The sequence below is a fragment of the Amphiura filiformis genome, unplaced genomic scaffold (genome assembly GCF_039555335.1).
Source record: "Amphiura filiformis unplaced genomic scaffold, Afil_fr2py scaffold_49, whole genome shotgun sequence".
NCBI lineage: Eukaryota > Metazoa > Echinodermata > Ophiuroidea > Amphilepidida > Amphiuridae > Amphiura > Amphiura filiformis.
In genome coordinates, this window is record NW_027305513.1 from 1 (window position 1) to 21,822 (window position 21,822).

Here is a 21,822-nt window from a genome sequence, read left to right on the forward strand (position 1 = left end):
ATATTTACTTGAGGACTGTTATATATCAAAAATTTGAAAAATATCAAATTTTTATAATTTGTCATAAAATTTGTATTATATTGTGATTTTCAAAAATGAAAATTATTTGATATCAGAAAGACATGCTTCAGATTCAGAATGCAATTCGATAGGTCTGAGGTGCTCTCATGTCCCACAAAAATACTGTCGAAACGCAATAAACGCTCATTTTGGATCCCTTAATCTGCAAGAAATTTTTGGTACATAAACATTATGTAGCCAGAGGTTTCCAGTTGCATAAAAATCTCAACTTTTTTTGAAAAAAGTGGGGGGATGAGGCTGTGGATCACGAAATGCCCTTTTAATTCTACAGAGAAGGCACCCTTTTCAAAAGACCTAAAGGGTGTCAGACAGGAGTGGAGTACCATATATGGTATAATCAAAGACAGAATTAAAAAGACTAGTTTCCAACAAGTCATAGAAGTATAGAAACTAAAATTCACATGGACAACTCCTATTCTAACTTACTTTTCCATCCATGCAATTGATCACCACATCATAGTAGAATGTTCATATATTTAACTAAATAAATCATATTCTTCCATAAAAATGCACTTACAGATATAATTTGACACTGACAGTATTTACCGATAATATGTGTTTCCTGTATGGTCTCCGCCATGTTGGAAAGTTGGAAAGTTTTTTTCCTTGAAAATTCACTTCTAAAACACCCCCTTTTTGAGATTGCAACACTCCCAGTGCATTCAATAGAGTAAATATGGTGAGCGACCCCAACCCCAAGGATATAATCACTTTGCTCAGGACTGCATGATTAACTGTCGGAGACCATGCTATACTCCAAAATATTGCTTGGGCAATTCTTCTGATCCTACTTACAACATGTAAGAAGAAGTCTTCATTTCCAGTGATATGTCTTAGAGCACTAACGTAATCCAGTATTTCTAGTCTTTCTTCTATGATAAGTGATGGACACTGCTTAAATATAGACACAAGTTCTTCTGAGAGAACCCTGAAATAAAATAAAAAATAAAAAACAGAAAAATACATCAGGTAAGCTTATAACCTGTATCGTCTCAAATTGAGAGCAACGTCATGCTGGATTTTGCAGTGGCAGATTCAAATTGCGTGCGCTAACCTAAATCCTGCACGGCTTATACACATGTGTAGAAGGGCGATTTATTCCTATGCTGGCAACACAACCACTTAAATGCACTGATTTGAATCTGCCACTGCAAAATCCAACATGGTGTTACACTCGACTTGAAAGATAATAATAATAATAATAATATTTATTTCTTATATAGCCCATTACATACAAAATCTCAATGCGCTTTACAATATATTAAAAACACCAAAACTACAAAGATTAATTGCACAAATACATTTCAACTATATCAAAAATATACAACTGCTACCCAGATAAAACTCGAACCAGCTGAGATGAGACTAGGTTAAAAGGTAAACAAATTTAAAAGTTTAAGAAACATCACTAAATGCATTGGTAAAAAGGTGAGTTTTTAAAATACTCTTGAAATGATTGATGGAATCTGCAGATCTGAGTTGTATAGGCAAGTTGTTCCACAAGACTGGAGCTGCATTACAAAAAGCTCTCTCACCATAAAACTTTGTATTGCACTTTGGCACACTCAACAAGTTTGAGATACGCTATAGTCTAGTCTACTTGATTAGCAAGGTTCTAGATGCATGTAAAAAAACAATACATGGAAAATATGATGAAACAACTGGATCTTGCATCTTGTTTTTTATGTGACAAAAATACACTATTTTCCAACCTTAGAGCCCTTTGCTTCTTGGCTTTGCTACTCTCCACACACTAAGAATACTTACTTGCGTACATCTTTCTGAAATGCTGGTATCTGATATAGCAAGCCTGCCCTCTCTAGAATCACAGGAATGAGTTGACAAACTAATGCTTGGTCTCCATGTTCAAGGATTGTGTTGAAATACAGCCTGTCAGTTCAAAAATCAATGCATTCAATGAAACAAGTATTCAAAAATTATGGTGAAATCATACAAATATGCCTAATCAGGAAAGCTTATGGAATAAGCTGTTCAGATTATTCAGAGATTCTTGTGTACAAATCCAAAATTTGGGTTGATGTTACGTACCTCAATGACAGTTTCGTGCTAAGACTTAGCACTTTCTCAAATTGACTTAGCACTTTCAGTCAATTTGAGAAAGTGCTAAGTCTTAGCACCTAAACTGTCATTGAGGTAATGAACATCAACCCAAATTTTGATTTGTACACAAGAATCTCTGAATTATCTGTTTTATTGACAATCCTGATGAACTTATTTGCGGAGCTGTTCAGATCGTCAATACAAATGACCATAATTATGGGTATGCTCCCCCCGAAAGACCCCTGTTTTTGGACCGTGCAGCTCAGAAAGCCCCCTGAATTTTACCAAAAAAGATCTATGAAAGACCCTTGACTTGGCTAATTTCAGATCTAAAAGAATCCTAAATTGTTTATTCCATGCATTTCTGTTTTTTTCAGGCAATTTTCAACCAGAAAGCCTTGATTTTGACTGTTCGCAGCTCCAAAAGACCCTTACCTATTTGAAGCTCCAAAGACCCCTTTTACCGCACGCAGTCAGCTCCCAAAGACCCACCACCTCAAAATTCCCAGGGAGCATACACATTAAAAATTTATGAGATGCCCCCCCCTTGTACTCTCTCCCTCCCTGTATTACAATTAGGGTTGGGTTTAGCAGAAGGAATAAGCACATACTTAGGTCACACTTGTTAAGTTTATGTTGTGTGATTTTATTTAGATTCTTTGATTTAGGTAATCACTTCCATTTTCTGGTTTTAACAATAAAACTTAAGTTGCAGCTCACATTAGGAGGGTGTTCCATGTTCTAAGTTTTGAAACATACTTTCAAATTATAGTATATGTACTTTTAAAGAAGGCATACTTACTTGAGTAATATAGGTACCGATTCTGCACAGGTCATGACTCTAGGATGACTCTCCATTTCATGGAGCAAGGAGTGGAGAAAATTCAACCTAAAAATCAGGAATATAAAATATCATTAATTTATATCTTTTCTTCAAGTTATATGCTAGTGATAAACACATTGTGATGTGATCAAGCTAAATGAGATGTTTGCCACTAATATTGATTTTGAAATATAGCTAATATAAAAAGTGTTCAACTTAATTCTTTTGTATTTTATTGTTCTGAACAACACTAACATGACTATATCTCTGGAACCGTAAGTCCAATTGTGATTGAGTTCCAGCAAAAATAAAGCCCTGAAATGGCACATGTAACAAACTTGAAAAGTTAATTTTGATTTAGCCCGACAAATGACTCATTTTGCTTGATCGCATCACATTTAGGAATTGTATGGGTTCTTCTACTCGTGACTATGATAACTATGCCAACTATTGGAATTCAAAATTTGATTAGTAATGCTCAAGCTAACATGGTGCGTGCCTGCCTGCCTTCCTTCCTTCCTTCCTTCCTTCTTTCCTTCTTTCTTTCTTTCTTGTTTGTTTGTTTGTGACCGTTCACGGCGAATGAGCCGTAAATTCCTCCCCCGGTCAATTTTGTTTTATTTCGTGTTTAAAAAATAAACATCATAAACTTATAAATGGTATATCATTTGACTTCAAACGATATCCATAAGCGGGGTTATGGTTTGTTAAACTTTGCTCCTTCAACAAAATTATAGCTTTTTACGTTTTTACATGTGTCTCTTTTTCCACATTGCTGGCAATAAATATCAAACAGTCATAATTGGCGGTCGTTTCAAATCATCCCTAAGTCAACGAGGTTTAAGAAAGTTCTCTAATTGTTAATTGTTGGTTATGCATACCTGTACAAAATACAATGCCTGGTAACCCACCACTTGAACAGGATTTAGCAAAAGCAAACAAAGACCAGAGCTATTAAAAGTTCTATAGCCATCTAAGGTAGAAGCTTATTATCCACTTCAACAATAGGATTATTGATTCGTTTTTGACTATCAAAATGAGACAGATGTCGGGCCAGCTTAAGGCCCAGTCCACACTAGTATATTTTCGTCATTGTGTCGTAATTACCCGATTATGACACGATTATAATACATGAATGATGAGAGCGTCCATGCGGTCAGCACCTCGTCATCGTGTCATAATATGAAGAGCTTATTTCCAAACCGTGTTAAGTCCACAAGATTCACTTTGAAGAAAATCAGGAATTTTCTTTATGGCAATGAAATAAAGTTCAATTTCTGTAAAATTACAGTGAAGTGAAGGTGACATATATAGGACCATAAAAACATGTTAAGTTAAAATCTAGAGACTTTTGATTTTTTTTAATGAATTAATTTGTTTTAAAAATACCATGGACTTAACACGTTTTGACACAAAATGCAATTTCTGGCATGGACTTAACACATTTTGACACAAAACATAGCATCTTTAACACAGAATAAGTCATATTTTTCTCAAACTAGTCTTAAAAGATAACAAATTTATTAAAAACATACAAAAGGTGATTCTCTCTACTACAAAACACAATTGTGCCACAAAACACCTTGCATCTCGAACCCCCTCCTCCCAACCATTTTTGACCAAAATTCAATGTTTACAATAGTTCTAAATTCAAAACTGAGTTGTATTGCATTTCTCAGAATTGAATAAACATCATTTCACTGACAATAAGTGATGACCCGAAATACCCACTTGTTTTATCACATTATCAGTTATCACAATTCCCCCTCCCCCATGCTGCCACCCTAATCTCAGATTGACAGCCGTAAGTTTTTAAGTCTTTAAGTCCTAAGTTTTTAACTTTAAAATAATACCTTAAATTTAGTAGCACATTTTGATAATCATACAAAATAGTAATATCAAAAACTAACTCTACCACCATCCTCTAACATTAATTCTACCATCACAATCTGTCCCTCTCCCCTTCCCACCCTGTTCATGTCTCTTTGGAAGTATCTAACAAATATTTAAGAAATCCCATACAAACTAGGCCTACTAATTATTAAAAACAAAAACCAACAACAACAACTTCTTATGCAGACCAAATTCAGGTATACCAGTCTCAGGACCAAACCGCGGGACCAAACAAGAACGAAGACGAAAAGCCAGGTAATGTTATCAATCATGCAGAACTTGGGCGATTAACTATTGGAAGCCCTATGCCGTGCTACTTGCCTACAAGCTGCCCACAAGGGCATTGTTTGTGGACTTAACACAGTTTGCTAGCAAACTGAATTGGACTTAACACGTTTTGGGAAAAAATCGATACTTTGTGTGTCAATATTTTGGGACTTGAAAAATTTTGGAAAAAAACACACACATTGCTGGATAGCCCTAGTTACTCACTACCAATTTTCATCAAAATCTCAATTTTGAAGGTGGGTGGACTTAACACGGTTTGGAAATAAGCTCTTCATATATTCATGCTACGGTAATTACGAAGCCCATTGAGTAAACATAAATACAACGACAAAATGCGTACACACAGGTAATTTTCATCATTAATTACGACACGATCATGCTAGAAACCGGCCCAATGATGGAAATTTTCATCATTCGCGAATGATGACACGATTGTAGTATGCCGACGACATTGAGCGGACACACGGTACTAATATTATAATACGATTATGACACGATCGTAATCGACGGGAAAAAACACACTCGTTGGACCGGTGCTGCCGGGTCTCCATCCATAATACGATTATGACACGATCGTAATCGACGGGAAAAAACACACTCGTTGGACCAGTGCTGCCGGGTCTCCATCCATCCATCCATCCATCCATCCATCACATGTGCATGGGAGCGCATTGGTACTGGCTTGTCTGTTTACAATACACTTGGCATTGAATTTGACTGAATTTGGTAGTGACCTGATCAGGCCCGTAACCAATCCCCAAAGGCCCAAAAGTCTCCTTTTTGACCTAAAATTCCCATTTGCGGCGTGAAGCGTTCAAACAAATTAGGGTTTTTTATGCCCTTTTGGTCAAAAAAAAGGTCAACATTTTGAAAAAAAGTCCACTTTTTCAATCTGCCCCCAGTCCAAAAAGGCCCAAATTTTGAAGAAAAAAAACAGTCCACTTTTTCAAAATCAGCTCCAAAATAAATCCTGGTTACGGGCCTGGACCTGATCCACTGTTTGAGTAGAACAGGGTCTATATCAACTGAACCTGTCCAAAGTTTGTTGTAAATTGTATACAGTACACTCACTTGCTAATTGTGTCACCTTGTCCCGACTGGTTTCTACATATGTAGGTAAATAGAGGCTTGTGGTCTGGGTTGCGAATCCCTTCAATGGATTTCAAATGAGCTGGTGAGATAGTATCGGCATAGACTGGGTCATTCATCAGACGCTTAGCACGATAGTTTGCTACCAGGGCCGCTGTCATACAAGGAAGGTCTAAGATAGTGTGAAGCATCTGAAACAACAGATTAGTTCAGTTCAGTTTACTTTACTTTAATTACCGTACTGAATTGGCTTTAGTTCCACTTTTCTTAATTGGAATATGGTCGCAATGGGCTATTCCAGTTGAAATCCATTACACCCCCAATGGAAGACATGACCTTAATCTTCCACTGTCCAGTGCAAATTTCAAATGGGATTACCTGAATGGGCAACTCCAATCGAAATCTACATCCATTTAAGGTCACATCTTCGATAACAGGTGTATGGATTACAACTGGAATAGCCCAATTTGGGAGATGGGATTATGACTGAATTTCAAACCAAACATAACACTCTTAAGTGGACACATAAGTAAATTCAAAGCACTATTAGCTGAGACTACTATTGAACCAGTTTAGTTTACTAGTCTCAGCTATGCAGTAACCCTCATGAAATTTGTAGGGTAGCTTCAAAGTAAAAGATAAGTCTATACAAGCCCAAGTTGGTATGTTTTTTCATATGAACAAGAAAACAGCAGGGCAGTGAAGATGTGAAGCTCTATTTATAGTGTGTTTAAGTCCATATCATACTAGGCAGTTGCTATGGTCCATCTCACTCCTCGAGACAGTATCGTCCGCATGTGGTACTTGCAAGATCAAAGGCTTTTGATCATGCATGTATCACACGCACTGGAAGCTACTGTCTCAAGGAAGCCAAATGGGCTATAATAGCAGCATAGCATTTTTTCAATGGTATTCGCCATTGAAAAAAAACCGCTATGCTCCTTGTGGCGGCTTTGTATGATATGGACAGAAACATCGCACATTGACTGAAATGTAAATTAGAAGACTTTGGGCCCAGCATACTTCTGATGTTTCCTCCATTCCGTCCATACACAGACGACCGATGATGATGATGATGATGATGAGGCTGATTTCAGTATCTTTATATTATATCTTGAGAGTAACGCCATGTTGGATTTTGCAATGTGTTTACGCGGTTGTATCGCCAGCATACGTACAAATCTTGTCTCTATGCATGTGCATACGCCCTGCAGGATTACGTCACTGTGCGCGATTTGAATCTGCCACTGCAAAATCCAACATGGATAAGACAGACTATGCGCTTCCTACAAGAATGCAAAAATCAGATTTTGGCAAATCAATTATAATAGTGCCTTTAAAGTTATCAAAGACAAGCACAGCTGGAATCTTCATCATATCACAAAAGTAAGTTAATTTTAGTTTTCCAAGTTAACTAAATTTAACATTGTGTCTATAAACATCAGAGGGTGTTGCTACTGATATAAACAAATTAAATACATTTATCACAACTACAGTTAAGCTTATTTCCAAAAGACTCACCTCAACAGCACTAGATGATGAGATCATGGATGGCAAAATATGAATAAATTCTGCCAGGAAACTGATGGGGTTCCAAGCCAGAATCTGGAGTGGAAGATAATAATAATACTAATAATAATATTAATAGTTATAATGATGATAAGGTTGGTTTTTTTAAAGTTTGACTCAGAAGCTGATGGAAACTAGACAGGTCGTCCAAAGATATGAGATAATTTTTTTTTCATATGCAGTCTATTTTACAAGTTGGCCTCAAATGACCTTTGACCTATATGTGACCTTGGATATCACCAATACATATAGGTACCCATAAAATTAATGCAGCTGTGAACCTTCTTTGAATGAAAAGGGATTTAAACTATTCATATGATACCAAATTTTAACCAAAAGTCTTATTTTACAAGTTGACCTCAAATGACCTTGGACCTCTGTATATGACCTTGAACACCACCAATACATTGAAGGATCCCATAGTGCAGCTATGACCCAAGTTTGGTTGCAATATGATTTGAACTCATATGAGACCATATTTTAACCAAAAGCCTTACATAATTGTTGACAGACACCCACACACCCGACACACTGACTGACAGACACATCAACACACAACTTCATGATGCCATAAGGTCTTTTCCTTTGAACGACCTAAAAAGCAGCACATAGCTCGTTTCATTTTGCATTACATGTATATGCAAATTTTATCTGATATGGTTGACTAGTTGCAAAGAAATGAGCAATTACATAATGCGCATGTCAATGCAGTTCATTCCTTTCCAAGTTTAATCAAGACACATTTTTTTCCATACTCGGCTTCCCTTCCTATCCTAAAGTTTGTGCATCTCATTAAATTTAGTCCTCGTATCTATTTTATAATCCGACAGTGTTTTGTGAATATAACTTTTGATTTGCCTTCAGATTAAATTATAAGAAACTTAACGCTGTAATATAATCATAACATGCACTCAATTTACACCGATTGAAGTAAAGAAATAACAAAAATCCTAGAGTTATAGCTGTATACATACGTGTATAATCATAACATGTACGGTACTCAATTACACCGAATGGAGAATATTAAATATCAGCAGGCTTCAACACTGCTTAATTTACAGCCATAGTCTATACTTTCAGAGGACTGATTTAAAGGTACATGGGTGTTCTGATTGTAACATACAAAAATTTTGACTTTTTAGCCAGCTCAAATTCTTTATGATGCGCAATATAACATTTTCTAAATGAAAAATTATATTTACAAGTACCGATATCGAGCATCGTCTTACATGTAAGCTTTCATTTGTGGTATTTTCACATTTTAATCAAACCTGATTGAATATTTTGCAAGAAATGGATTGTTTAAGTCAAACAAAAAGGATTTCATCAAACAAAATGTAAATCCCATCGCCCCATGTTAACCAATAGTGTGCCTTCTTTCAAAGTTGCAATGGGCTATTCCAGTTGAAATCCACCCTCCCCCTGTGAAGATTTTGGAAATATCTTCCACAGGGGGAGTATGTTTTTCAAATGTAATTGGTCAGTACTAATCATTTTGAAACCCATATTCCCCTTGTATATGGCTCGACCTGCATCTTCCACAACTCAGTGGGTATTTCAAACGGATGTTACCCAGTTGTCTATTTTATTTTGAAACTCATACTCCTTCTGTGGAAGATTTTAGCTAACCCTTCCACAGGGGTAGTGTGGATTTAAAATGGAATAGGCCAATATGAGGTTTTTCCTAATTGCAGGTTTTGTTATCTTCTTTAAAACAAAAGTATCCCTTTTCTATACAGTTCATATACTTTGACTGAGATGAAGTTTGCTTCCGCTGGTGATACACATGAAGCCCCAGAAGGCCAAATCACTTCTAAAATTAAGACACATGATATAGCTTATTTTTACTTAATGAAAATGAACACCATCTTGTCCATCAGTGACGGGTTTATCTTGCACCATTTGAGTTGAGTTTCAACATCAAATTTGATGTGATAACACTGGCTGTTGTTGTAATAACAATTGGTGTTGATGTGATGATACAGAGTGTTATTGCAATAACACTTTAGTTTTATTGTAATAACACTGTGTGTTGTTGTGATAACACTTATCGCTGTTGTGATAACACTTAGTGTTGTTGTGATACCACTCAGTGTTGTTTTTTGCATAGTGTGTTTCCAAAGTCTCCTCTGAGTTATTATTCACAAATTTAATTAATATTGAGCATAATCGAGCAATTTTGAAATTTTACCCTACAAAACTCAATTGACCTCTGCTTTGCTTTTAACACGCTCCCCTCTTCTTTGAGTTTACCAATACATGCATATCCACCAAATTTGAGCCCAATCACAGATATTTGGAATTTGACACCTAAATGACCTTTTTGAACCCGAAATGACCTTTGATCTTGATTATATCACCTCTATCCAATTCATTGCTACCAAGTATGAGTTCCCTAGTAAGGATAATTTTGGAATGGCATCTATTTTATGAAATTTTAACCAAATTGATAACATACACATATACATACACACCCCTACAACACCCCCCCCCTGACATAAAGACAGACATTGTGATAACATAGTCTCTTTCTGAACAGAGTTCAGGCAAGATAATAAAGTGGGATATTCCCAAATCAGCATTTCTTCTCTGTATCACATTGCTGCATATTGCAGCTACAGAATCTAGTCTTAAAGCTATATGGGTATATGATCAAATACAGCAATATGCTTTATTTTTTGTGACAGATGGCCTTAAAGCCATATTATAACATTTCTGTAAAAATAGATTAGAATTTATTTTCCATAAAATGTTAGCTTTTACTGTCTGATATGTCCCCTTTTAATTTTGAGCCGAACAAGTGAGGTAAAGCATAGAAAATTGGAATTTACTACTAGCGCCCATGTATGTTACTCCCGCGGTTGTAATACGGTACGATCCTCGGGGTGTGTGTGGGGGTGTATCCATACGCCCGTGTAATGCGTACTGTGCATACGTGTTCGACTAATATTTCCATCGTAATAATAAAAAGCGCTGGTTCCATCGTTTTATTCAAAATCTCGGATTTTGACAAAACTGCAACACCTAAGTCTTGATTTTTGCAGAGTATCTTTAAGTACATTACAATCGTGTAAAAACCAGAATTTAAAACTTTCTTGAGGGTGTTCTCCTCAGCAAATGTTATAATATGGCTTTAAGTGATCACACTGCTACAGGTAATTTATAATTGACTATAACTGAAATTTTAAACCACATTTTGTGATATGAAATGAAATCAACACCACCACTATCTATATCACAGTGGTCACAAGCACAAGTGCTGCTGTTGATATATGTAGTGAATATTAGAATCACTTCATTTCAGCCATGACTGCAACATCACAAATCGGTGCTTCAATTGCAAATTTCCAAGCAGGACCAAGATATATTGGGACAATCAGAAGTTGGATGTTTTAATTTAGATTGAGCAGACAAGAACTCACCTGCCAGTTTGACAAGTGGTTGATCTGGTTTGCAGATTGAACTGCTGCACCTACAGACTCGAGTTCTAAAGCTATTTGGGTATATATTCTAATACAGCAATATGCTTTATAATGTGACACATGGTCTTAAGTGATGAACTACTATCAGGTAATTTATTGTCCATTTTAGGTGATTGGCTATAATTGAAATTTTAAACCGCTTCTCTTGGCACAGAGCAATCAGGATGGAGTAAACATTCTAACAACTTGTGATATGCAATGAAATCAACACCACCACTATCTATATCACCGTGGTCACAAGTGCTGCTGTTTATATACAGTGGATATCAGAATCACTTCACTTCAGCCATGACTGCAACATCACATCAGTACCAAGACAGCTAAGCTAGTGCCATGTGCCATTATCCCTCCAGTTTTCAGACACTGCTGAACCACACGATCAGAAGAAATCAGGAAGTGCCATAAAAAACAATCAGGACTTGGATGATTTGATTTAGATTTAGCAGACAAGCAAACTTTATCATCTGCCAGTTCTGACCAGGAGACTGTTAAACTGGTTGATCTGGTTTGCAGATTGAACTGTTGCAGTACCTGTCTGCAAGGTGGACAATCTGATTGATATCAATTGTTTCTCATGGTCAATACACCCCCATTCAAGTGACCTTGTTAGATATTGAGCCTGTGCCAGAGACTAGCACCAGTTACTACATCACCATTCTACACCATGGCTAGAAATACCTGCCATACGTTGATGTCATGTAAACTCTCAAGTTACAAAGGAGTAGTATCACTAGCATTCTATTTGATTTTATTTGCAACTTGTAGCAAATATATGATTGTCAGTGGACAAAATACCAGTAAGATAATTCAGTGTGTTAGAGATGTGAACAACAGAACTACATGTCACATGGAATGCCCACTTAACTGTACATGTACCTTGGATGATGTCACTATAATCAGTAACTGTGCAAATGGAAGTGTGTCAGAGACTCAAGTTGTGTATCCATCTTATAGCAGTTCTATTAGCTGGTCTGGCAGCACTTTGCATAGTATTAAACCATTATCATTTGCACGGTTTGCTGATCATGATTTGTATTCATTGAATCTGGGTGATACTAGTTTAGGCGAGATACAGCCTGGTGTGTTTGGGAGGCTGGTTAGTTTACGGAACTTGTACCTGGATAACAATGCCTTACGTGAGATACAGCCTGGTGTGTTTGAAGGATTGACTAGTCTGGAGTTGTTAGCATTGGATAATAATGCATTGCATGAGATACAGCCTGGTGTGTTTGAAGGATTGAATAGTTTGGAGTGGATAAAATTGGAAAATAATGCATTACATGAGATACCGCCTGGTGTATTCCAAGGATTGATTAGTCTGGAGTGGTTAATATTGAATGATAATGCATTACATGAGATACAGCCTGGTGTGTTCCAAGGATTGATTAGTCTAGAATGGTTAATATTGGATAATAATGCATTGCATGAGATACAGCCTGGTGTGTTTGAAGGATTGAATAGTTTGGAGTGGATAAAATTGGAAAATAATGCATTACATGAGATACAGCCTGGTGTGTTCCAAGGATTGATTAGTCTGGAGTGGTTAATATTGAATGATAATGCATTACATGAGATACAGCCTGGTGTGTTCCAAGGATTGATTAGTCTAGAATGGTTAATATTGGATAATAATGCATTGCATGAGATACAGCCTGGTGTGTTCCAAGGATTGATTAGTCTGGAGTGGATAATATTGGAAAATAATGCATTACATGAGATACAGCATGGCATATTTAAAGGACTGACAAATCTGACTTTGTTATTCCTGTCTGAGAATGCATTACATGAGATGCAGCCTGGTTGCTTTCAAGCATTGACAAGATTGGAGACTTTACGCGTAGATAACAATATGTTAACCGAGATACCTTCCAATGCTTTTGGATCACTGACTAACCTAGCACAACTGTTCCTTTCCAATAATAGTCTCTCCTTTCTCCACCCGAACACATTCCAAAATCAAACCAAGCTTGAGATTCTTAAACTGGATCATAATCGGTTTCATTCTCTTCCAGAAAACATTTTTCACAGCCAAACACATCTACAATTTTTTAACCTTTCCGAAAATTATTTCAATCAAATTCCAATATTATCAAGGTGTACCTCTTTACAGCAAATTAACTTGAGAGAAAACCCACTCATGTGGATAGAGAGTGCAGTTTTTGCTGGATTAAATGAAACATCTACATTGTGGGTCACTAGACATGAAATATGTTGTTATGCATCATCTCTCCAGTGTGAAAGCGATAAGCCATCTTCTCCATTCCTCACATGCAAGCGTTTACTGACTGTAGACTCCCTTCGAATTGTTATGTGGTTTATGAGCATCTTTGGAATTCTAGGAAATGTATCTGCTCTTTACATCAAATTCAGACGCAGGCGACAGAGTAATAAGGTCCAATTTCTCCTGATTGCAAACCTCTCAATATCGGATTTCACAATGTCTATCTATCTGATCGTTTTGCTTTCAGTAGATACATATTATACAGATTATTTTCCATCAAATTCTGAATTTTGGCGAACGAGTGTGTTGTGCAGATTTGCTGGAGCCTTATCTGTATTATCCAGTGAGGCTTCAGCTTTCTTCATAACCCTAATAAGCATAGACAGATTTCTGGGGATCAAGTACCCATTTGGAAGCCGGCGGATTGGTTTAACATTAGCCCGTTCACTATCAGCCATCCTTTGGTCAGTAGCCATCAGTTTCAGTATCACTGTGTATGCATTATCAGGAACAGATTCAGATTTGTATTCAATTTCAGAGATCTGTGTCGGCCTACCTTTTTCTAAATTTAAAATATATAATGAAACAATCACAGAGGACAAATATCACACCATATATGAAGAATACTACACGTTGAAGAATACACTTACTCAGAACAAGGTGTCCATGTACTTATCCATTGCCATGTTCACCGGTCTCAACCTTATCTGTTTCTTAGTTGTGGCTTTCTGTTACATATCCATTTTTATTACTGCTAGAAAAATAACCAGAGCCTCTGGACGGTCACAAAGATCAACTGAAGAAATGCGAATGGCTATGAAAATGTCTCTTCTTGTCCTTACAGACCTTTGTTGCTGGATACCCATTGGGATCTTATCAATTCTTGTCCAGGCTGGCGCAGTGGAAGTGAGCCCTACAGCATATGCCTGGATAGCAACATTTGTACTCCCAATTAATTCCACCCTCAATCCATTTTTGTATACCTTCGCTGGATATTTATTTGATAAAGTAAACTGTTCATGTTGTAATTGTAAACATAGAGGCCGAGAAGATAACACTGAAATGATGGCAATTAGTGGGCAGAGGAAATGAAGAAAAGGCAAATTTGAGTGAACACATATAATTCTTTCAAACCTGAAGTCTTGTTTTAGTCCTAAATTTGTGGTTGTATTATTTACACAATTTTACATTTTTGTAAGTGAACTTTTGTAATCATATTAAGCTTTTAATGTTTTAAATCACTATTTCATGTTGTTGTAACATGTAAATAATCCAACATTAAATACTTTTAAAAATCTATATTTGTGACATGAACAAGGGGAATGAGATGCATGTCGACCCTGGTCGAAAATGAGTTTTACACATGTTTCAAAAGAGGACATTTAGAGCTTTCAGAAACTGAAAACCCCATGTTGATAAATCTTTTCTTTACAAAGTTACATCAATTTATTAATCGCTGAAAACACTATAAAACAAAAGAATTTTAACACTTCCTTTGCCAATATCAAAATCAATATTAGCGACATCCGAGTCATTTCCCTTGATCGTGTCACACTTTAAGTTGTTATTTGTAACATTACTTTTAAAAATCTATATTTCATGTTGCTGTTTGCAACATGCAAATAATCCAACATATTTTTCTCTTTAAATTCTATTTCATGATATTATTTGTAACATGTAAATAATCCAACAAATTTACTTTCTAAGTCTATTTCATGATATTTGTAACATGTAAATAATCTAACATATTTATGTTTAAGTCTACTTCATGATGTTATTTGTAACATGTAAATAATCCAACATATTTACTTTCATTTAAGTCTATTTCATGATATGTAACATATAAATCCAACATATTTACTTTAACATCTATTTCATGATATTATTTGTAACAAGTAAATGATCCAACATACTTCTTTAATACGTTTATTTCATGATATTTCAATATAACATTTAAATAATCCAACACATTAAGTCTACTTCATGATATTTGTAACGTGTAAATAATCCAACATATTAATTTTTAAGTCTACTTCATGATGTTATTTGTAACAAGAAATGATCCATTATACTTCTTACATCTATTTCATGATATTTTTTTGTAACATGTATATAATCCAACATATTTACTTTTTTTAAAGTAATTTTTTTTAAAGTCCATTCCTTGTTGTTACTTGTAACATGTAAAGAATCCAACATATTTACTTTTAAGTCTATTCCATGATGTTATTTGTAACATGTAGATGATCCCAATTTTAATTCAACTCCTTCTCAATAACTACCAGTATAGTGAAAAAAAACAGTGACATGATTTTAGGGGAATATCAAAATATTCCTTGGTTGCAAAGGCAAAATGAGTTACAAATAGGTTAATAACTATGTCTGAGCATTGTGAGAATTTTTTTTAAAACTGCAAAAACAAAACACAAGATCCAATGGGATAAAAGCAAATAAATGCACAAAGTTAAACGAATAGGGACGGCTGTCCCAGATCAGTCATCTGAAGATATGGAGAGTGAACACCAAGCATAGTAAATATTCATGCGAAACATTTTTTTTTTCATTTTCAGTATGTGACCTTGAACACCACTAAACATGAAAGTTCCCATAACACAGCTTCATAAGTCCACACAACTTGTGATGCCATTAGGTCTTTTCCTTTGGACGACCTAAGCAGTTTGCCCCCCCCCTTTTTTTTTAAGTAAAAAAGGCTATGTAGTTATTCCCACTCGATGTTTTTATTGTATTTTTGAGCCACTTTTTAATACATTGAGGCCTATTACTAACACAATCCAATTCCAAATTTCTAATTAAATAATTGCTCTAGCAAAATATCTAAATGTATGCCAAGGGTGTGGAATCATGATGAGCACATTATGACAGTTGAACTCGAAATTATACAGATGTTTATCACAAGGAAAGTATTCAATAAATGGTCATAAAAAAGGTTTATATAAACTGAGCTCAAAAAGAAACTTATAATTTTTTCACAAGGTCATATCTTGAAATCCTGTCCATCAAATTGAACCAAATTACACACAGATTTACTTCAATACTCTACTCTTAACACATGTCAGCAAGCAGTTATCCAACTGACACAACAGCAAAGTGAACTGACATGGAACAGCTTCCTGGACCCAGCCCAGCCCTGTTTCATTAAAAAAGTGTATGAAAAGCAGAAAGCAGCACGGTCTTATCATCTGTGCAAGGATCTTGTGTGCATTCTCACAGATTGTTTGTCCTGGGTACCAGATGTTGGGCTGTGAAAGTGAAGGAAGTCCAGGAAGCTGTCCCATGACAGTGCATTTTGCTGTTGTGTCAGTTGGACAACTGCTTGGTTACTGACATGTGTTTTGAGTAGAGTATTAAGGTAATCCTGTGTGTAATTTTGGTTCATTTTGATTGACAGTATTTTAAGATATGACCTTGTGATTCACAAGTTGTAAAAGATTATAAGTTTCTTTTTGAGCTCAGTTTAGTTAGTGACAGTAAAAGTAAAGTAGGTCTATACTTGGGAAGTTGGCAAACAGACATGGTAAGTATGGTAAGATTAGATGTGGAAAATCTATGTGCACAAATTAATGCAAATCAGAGTTTTATGTAAACATAATAGCCAGAGTTTTCACAATGGGCAAGTGGACTACATAGAAGTCTACCTCATCCTACCCCATCAAATTCAAATTTTGGCATCTGAAGAAAGATACAAATTAAAAAATATATATACATGGCGCTCCTTTGAAGGAGGGAATTTAGTTACAACAACAACAACAACAATGGCCCAAAGAACAGTACAGGTTGAACACCACCATGGAAGATTAGGCTGCCACTTTTTTGTTCATACCATTTAAATAAAACATCTCTGATGCCTATAATTTTATTTGCATTGAGAAAAATGGGCTTTCTTCAGATGCAAAAATTTGAATTTGATGGGGTACAATGGGGGATGAGGCTGTCAATGTGCTATTCCAGTTGAAATCCATACACCCCCATGGAAGCATAGACCATCTGTATTTAGATGGTCTATGATGGAAGACATGATCTTAATCTCCGAAACAATTAGGGGTGTAAATTTGCAATGTAGATTTCCTTGCAAGTGGTAAGACTAAATGAAGCCAACTTAATACATGTTATTTGTTTTTCAGTGTTCTTCATTCTTATCAATAATTTTAAATTGAAAAAAAAAACCACATATTGATAGTATTATAAACATGATCTTCTCATCTTCTCTGATCTCCCACACAGAAGGTGTAGATTTCAATTTGAAATTCACACTCCCTGTGTGGAAGATTAACATCATGCTTTCCATAGGGGGTGTGTGAATTTCACCCCGGAATAGCCCAATCAGGTCATCCACCTGCAAGTAAAATTTGTTATTATTTTGATACATATTAATAAAATAATTAATCATTAAACAAAAGAGTTTCAATGTCATTGAGATTTACCTTCAATAAATTAGGGAAGTATCTTTCCATGGTAGAATTCTCACACAGGTGTTCCAAGTTATCACGACAAAAGATAATCGTATCCATAGCAACGCACTGGTTGTCATAGTAACTGCCAAGTAGAGGACCAAAGAATTGATGATAGGATAATTGGGGGTCATGGACCACTGAATTGCCTGCAATGAAAAAAAAAAGCGCAGTGATTTATAGTGCGCTACGGACAAGCACAACGCCAAGACGTTGATCCACAAGCCTCAGCACACTTTCCAGATTGTCGCCGACAACTACGGCCCCATATCATTCCATAAACCATTTTTAACAACAAATCAGGAACTTTGCTGCTACAAGAGCACACACCCTAGACATTCCACAAATAACCTTCCCAACCAGGATCAGCTTCCCGAGTTTCGTACGGGTTACAACGAGACAATCAGTAAGTTCCTTGATAAACAGAGATTTTAAACAAGTTCTCTCAACAAAATGTTTGACTTACTTGATATTTCATCCCACATCCGTGGGATTTCTTACTTGACATTTCATCCCACATCCATGGGATTTCATCAGAAAGTAAGTTCCTTGTCCAGGAGAATTTCAAGATAACTCAATTTTTAGGCACCGCCAGGGTTCAAACCCACAACCTCTCGCACCATATAGTCGAATGCCTTATCGATTGAGCTAACTTGACTGAAGAGTAAATAGGTAAAATTTTGCAAGGTTGCAATTTCTTAACCCTCGTATCTGTATCACAGCCAAGGGGTGCCACATTTCGGGATCATGGGATCCTGCCTGCTGTGATATTTTTCATTTTTAGGCCTTTTTTGACAATTTTTGTTACATTTGCCCCCCTGGAAGTCACTTGCCCCCCTGCCCCCCCCCCCTGAAAAAATACTGGCTACACCACTGCTTGGTACTTATGCCCATCTAAATATTCAAAACCATCCTTCTGTGACACAATTTAAAATACCGATTACAGTTTTTGGCAGAGAAGAACGGCAGTTGTTTACATTTTGAGAGCGTGCAGAGCGTAAACACAAAAGTGGGGTTCTGATTGGATGTATCAATCGTCTGACAATCATAGCAACAGACCGATAATCTGATTGGCCGATTGTGCGTCAAAACGTTGGTCGGCGCAGATCAGTGACCTTGAAGGGAACACAAAGCTCCGCGTAAGTTACTCATTAACATGGCGCTCACGTCAATCTGAGCAAAGGACATCCGTTCTTCTCTTAAACCCAGTGTAGGCGCTCGCGCCGCAAAGCGGCGTCAGGACGATGAGCGGTGGTTTAGGAGTTGGATTGTCATCATGGTACAGTACTTTGAGCACGTAACCAGTGCTAAGCTGTGTACAAATTAAATTAATTACTGCTGGCTAGCATTGGTGGGTAAAGAGTGGCGTAGCCAGGACATTGTCAGAGGGAGGGCAAAGGGGCGGCAAGGCAACTTTCTAAAGGCAAAATTTGAAGAAAATGGTCAAAAATCAGATAAAAGTACAAAAAGGCATAAATATTTTCAAGAGGAGGGCAAGACTTCTCATGGGGAGGGGGCTGCCCTCCAAAACAACTTACTGTGATTGATGAAAAATTGCAGTAAACTGAGCATAACTCTAGGTTGACTAGCGCCCTCTTCAGTGATGCGTGTACATACTCTCTTGATGGATGGAAATAGTTTAGGAACCAAACCTGAATCAATGCTACATAGGACATCTAATGTTGAGATGGCTTCAATTAAACACTGTTAAAAATGAAAAGTAAAGAAAAATATTTTAGGATGAAAATGGGAGCAGTAATTGTTTTTAAAAGTCAGTGCACTAAGTGCAGTGATTTATAGTAGTGCGCTAAACGCAGGCATAAAACCACAGGCCTCCGCACACTTTGCAAGACACGCCATATAAGCCATTTAGCATCATTCAGAGAATGCAGTACCCTAGTCAGCCTAAATCTAAGGTAACCATCTTAAGACTTTTTTAATAGTTCTTGAGATTTTCAGATACACAAAGTTAACACAATTTCAAATGGAGTCACCCATTCAGGTAATCCCACTTTAAATTCACACTCCCTGTATGGGAGATTAAGGTCATGTCTTCCATAGGGGGTGTATGGATTTCAACTGGATCAGCCCAATATAGACATTGTATAATATCTAAGAGCTGAAGGGAAATTGTGAGTCCACAGCAACCATCTTTTAATGTCTATTGAAGTCAACAATACATGTACTTACAGCATAAACTAAGTCCAGGTCTTGGCTTCGAGCTGGCCCTAGTAATTGATTCAAAGAAATATGACTTGTGTTAAATTTATGGAATCATTGACGATTAACATATGACTGTCTTACTGGATTCTTAGACATGACTTCTTAAACAGAAATCACCATATGCTAATACATATAACGTAGAAACCCGTCTACAAGGAATAGTAGCGACTGTGATGATAGCAAATTTCACGCTAGCACCCTCCACAATATTATATCATTATGGAATTTGAGCAAATCATTTACCGACACAAGCAGGTATACAATGTATTATTTTATCTTTATTTTGCATCTCACGAGCATAGCTCACTTGGCAAGGCATAAGACTTTGGTTCTTTAGATCGGAAGATGGTGAGTTCGAGCCTCATCACGGTCACACAAACTTTTATAAACAAAATATTGTTCAAACTTTTCATTTATATTTTCTTGCATTTTCTAAAGACTCCTTTCGTGATCATTTTTTTTTCATATTTAGTTTAATTTATTCTATTGTTTTTCTTTTATTGTTTCTTTTCTTTGTCTTTTTTTTCTTGTTTAATTTTATTTTTTCTTTATTTTTCTTTGATTCATATAATATTGGCAGGATAAGGAGAGGAGGAACTAAAGACCCATTCAGTGATTTGCTCATCCGGACGATCGTAAAAATCATCAAAATTCACCTTTGTCATTGTCATAGATGTGGTAACATAGCCTGCTAGTGGTTCAGCAGAAAACCGTGTGACACATACTATACATTTGGCTACATTTTATTATACGATAAATACTGAATTTATTAAACATGGTAACAAATATTCTCTAGCAGATCGGTTATACGATGGAACTGGTAGGCATAGGCCTATTATAAATTCGGGATATTAATATCTTCCTGACGAGAAAGATCTGCGCATGTGGTCAAAGACGATTCCTTACTAGCCACAGACCGTCCGCTGGAATTAGTTGAACATGAACCATTCGCTATAATGGCTGTTGGTCGGACCTCTCATCTCTCCACATCGATTGTGACCTATAATCCCGACATTGCCCTTATGAACTCACATCCTCCTGTTTTATTCCAATACGCTGGCGATTACGTAATAATCGGATTAACTACCATAGCAATAGGTGAAAACAATTTTTGAATATACGCGCTACACTGATACGTTCAGGCGGTACCTCTTCATTGAACCATATCATGCTGCACCTGTAAGATTAGTATCTTTGAAAAGACCAGTATTGTATTCAATCTATGATTGCAGACATACACAGTACAGGTGATGAGTGTTCAAAATTGTTTTCACCTATTGCTATGGTAATTAATCCGATTAATTCGTAACTTCACCAGCGTATAATGGCGAATAAATTCTGACCATCACTTGGCTTGTTGGATTCGTCTATACTACAATTCGCTGTCGAAGTGACGTAATAATCGCAATAACTACCATCAAGCAGATTGCACTATCACCCGCGTATGTCACCAAACATAGATTGAATACCACTCTTTTCATAAATACTAATCTTATATGGCGAGTGATTAGCATTTCTTTGACAACTATGGTTCAATGCATAGGTGCCACGTGAACGATGAAGTGCAGGGCTATATATTCGAAATTGTATTCATCAATTGCTATGGTAGTTAATCCGATTAAT

At 36.4% G+C, this 21,822-nt stretch overlaps 1 protein-coding gene across 1 annotated transcript in view; it reads right to left on the bottom strand.

Moving 5' to 3' along the window:
- Window positions 1–876: 876 nt before the first annotated feature.
- The window catches only part of LOC140144315 (AP-5 complex subunit zeta-1-like), a gene marked incomplete at its 3' end in the record, with an annotated part of 42,736 nt that continues 21,790 nt past the window's right edge, over window positions 877–21,822 (bottom strand). Inside the window, exons 8-15 of the mRNA XM_072166140.1 lie at window positions 20,167–20,204; window positions 19,515–19,680; window positions 17,950–18,125; window positions 7,757–7,840; window positions 6,218–6,426; window positions 2,945–3,031; window positions 1,849–1,971; window positions 877–1,009 (exon numbers count right to left, since the gene is read on the bottom strand). Coding sequence (XP_072022241.1) covers window positions 877–1,009; window positions 1,849–1,971; window positions 2,945–3,031; window positions 6,218–6,426; window positions 7,757–7,840; window positions 17,950–18,125; window positions 19,515–19,680; window positions 20,167–20,204 — 1,016 coding nt within the window. The remainder of the gene's footprint in view (window positions 1,010–1,848; window positions 1,972–2,944; window positions 3,032–6,217; window positions 6,427–7,756; window positions 7,841–17,949; window positions 18,126–19,514; window positions 19,681–20,166; window positions 20,205–21,822) is intronic.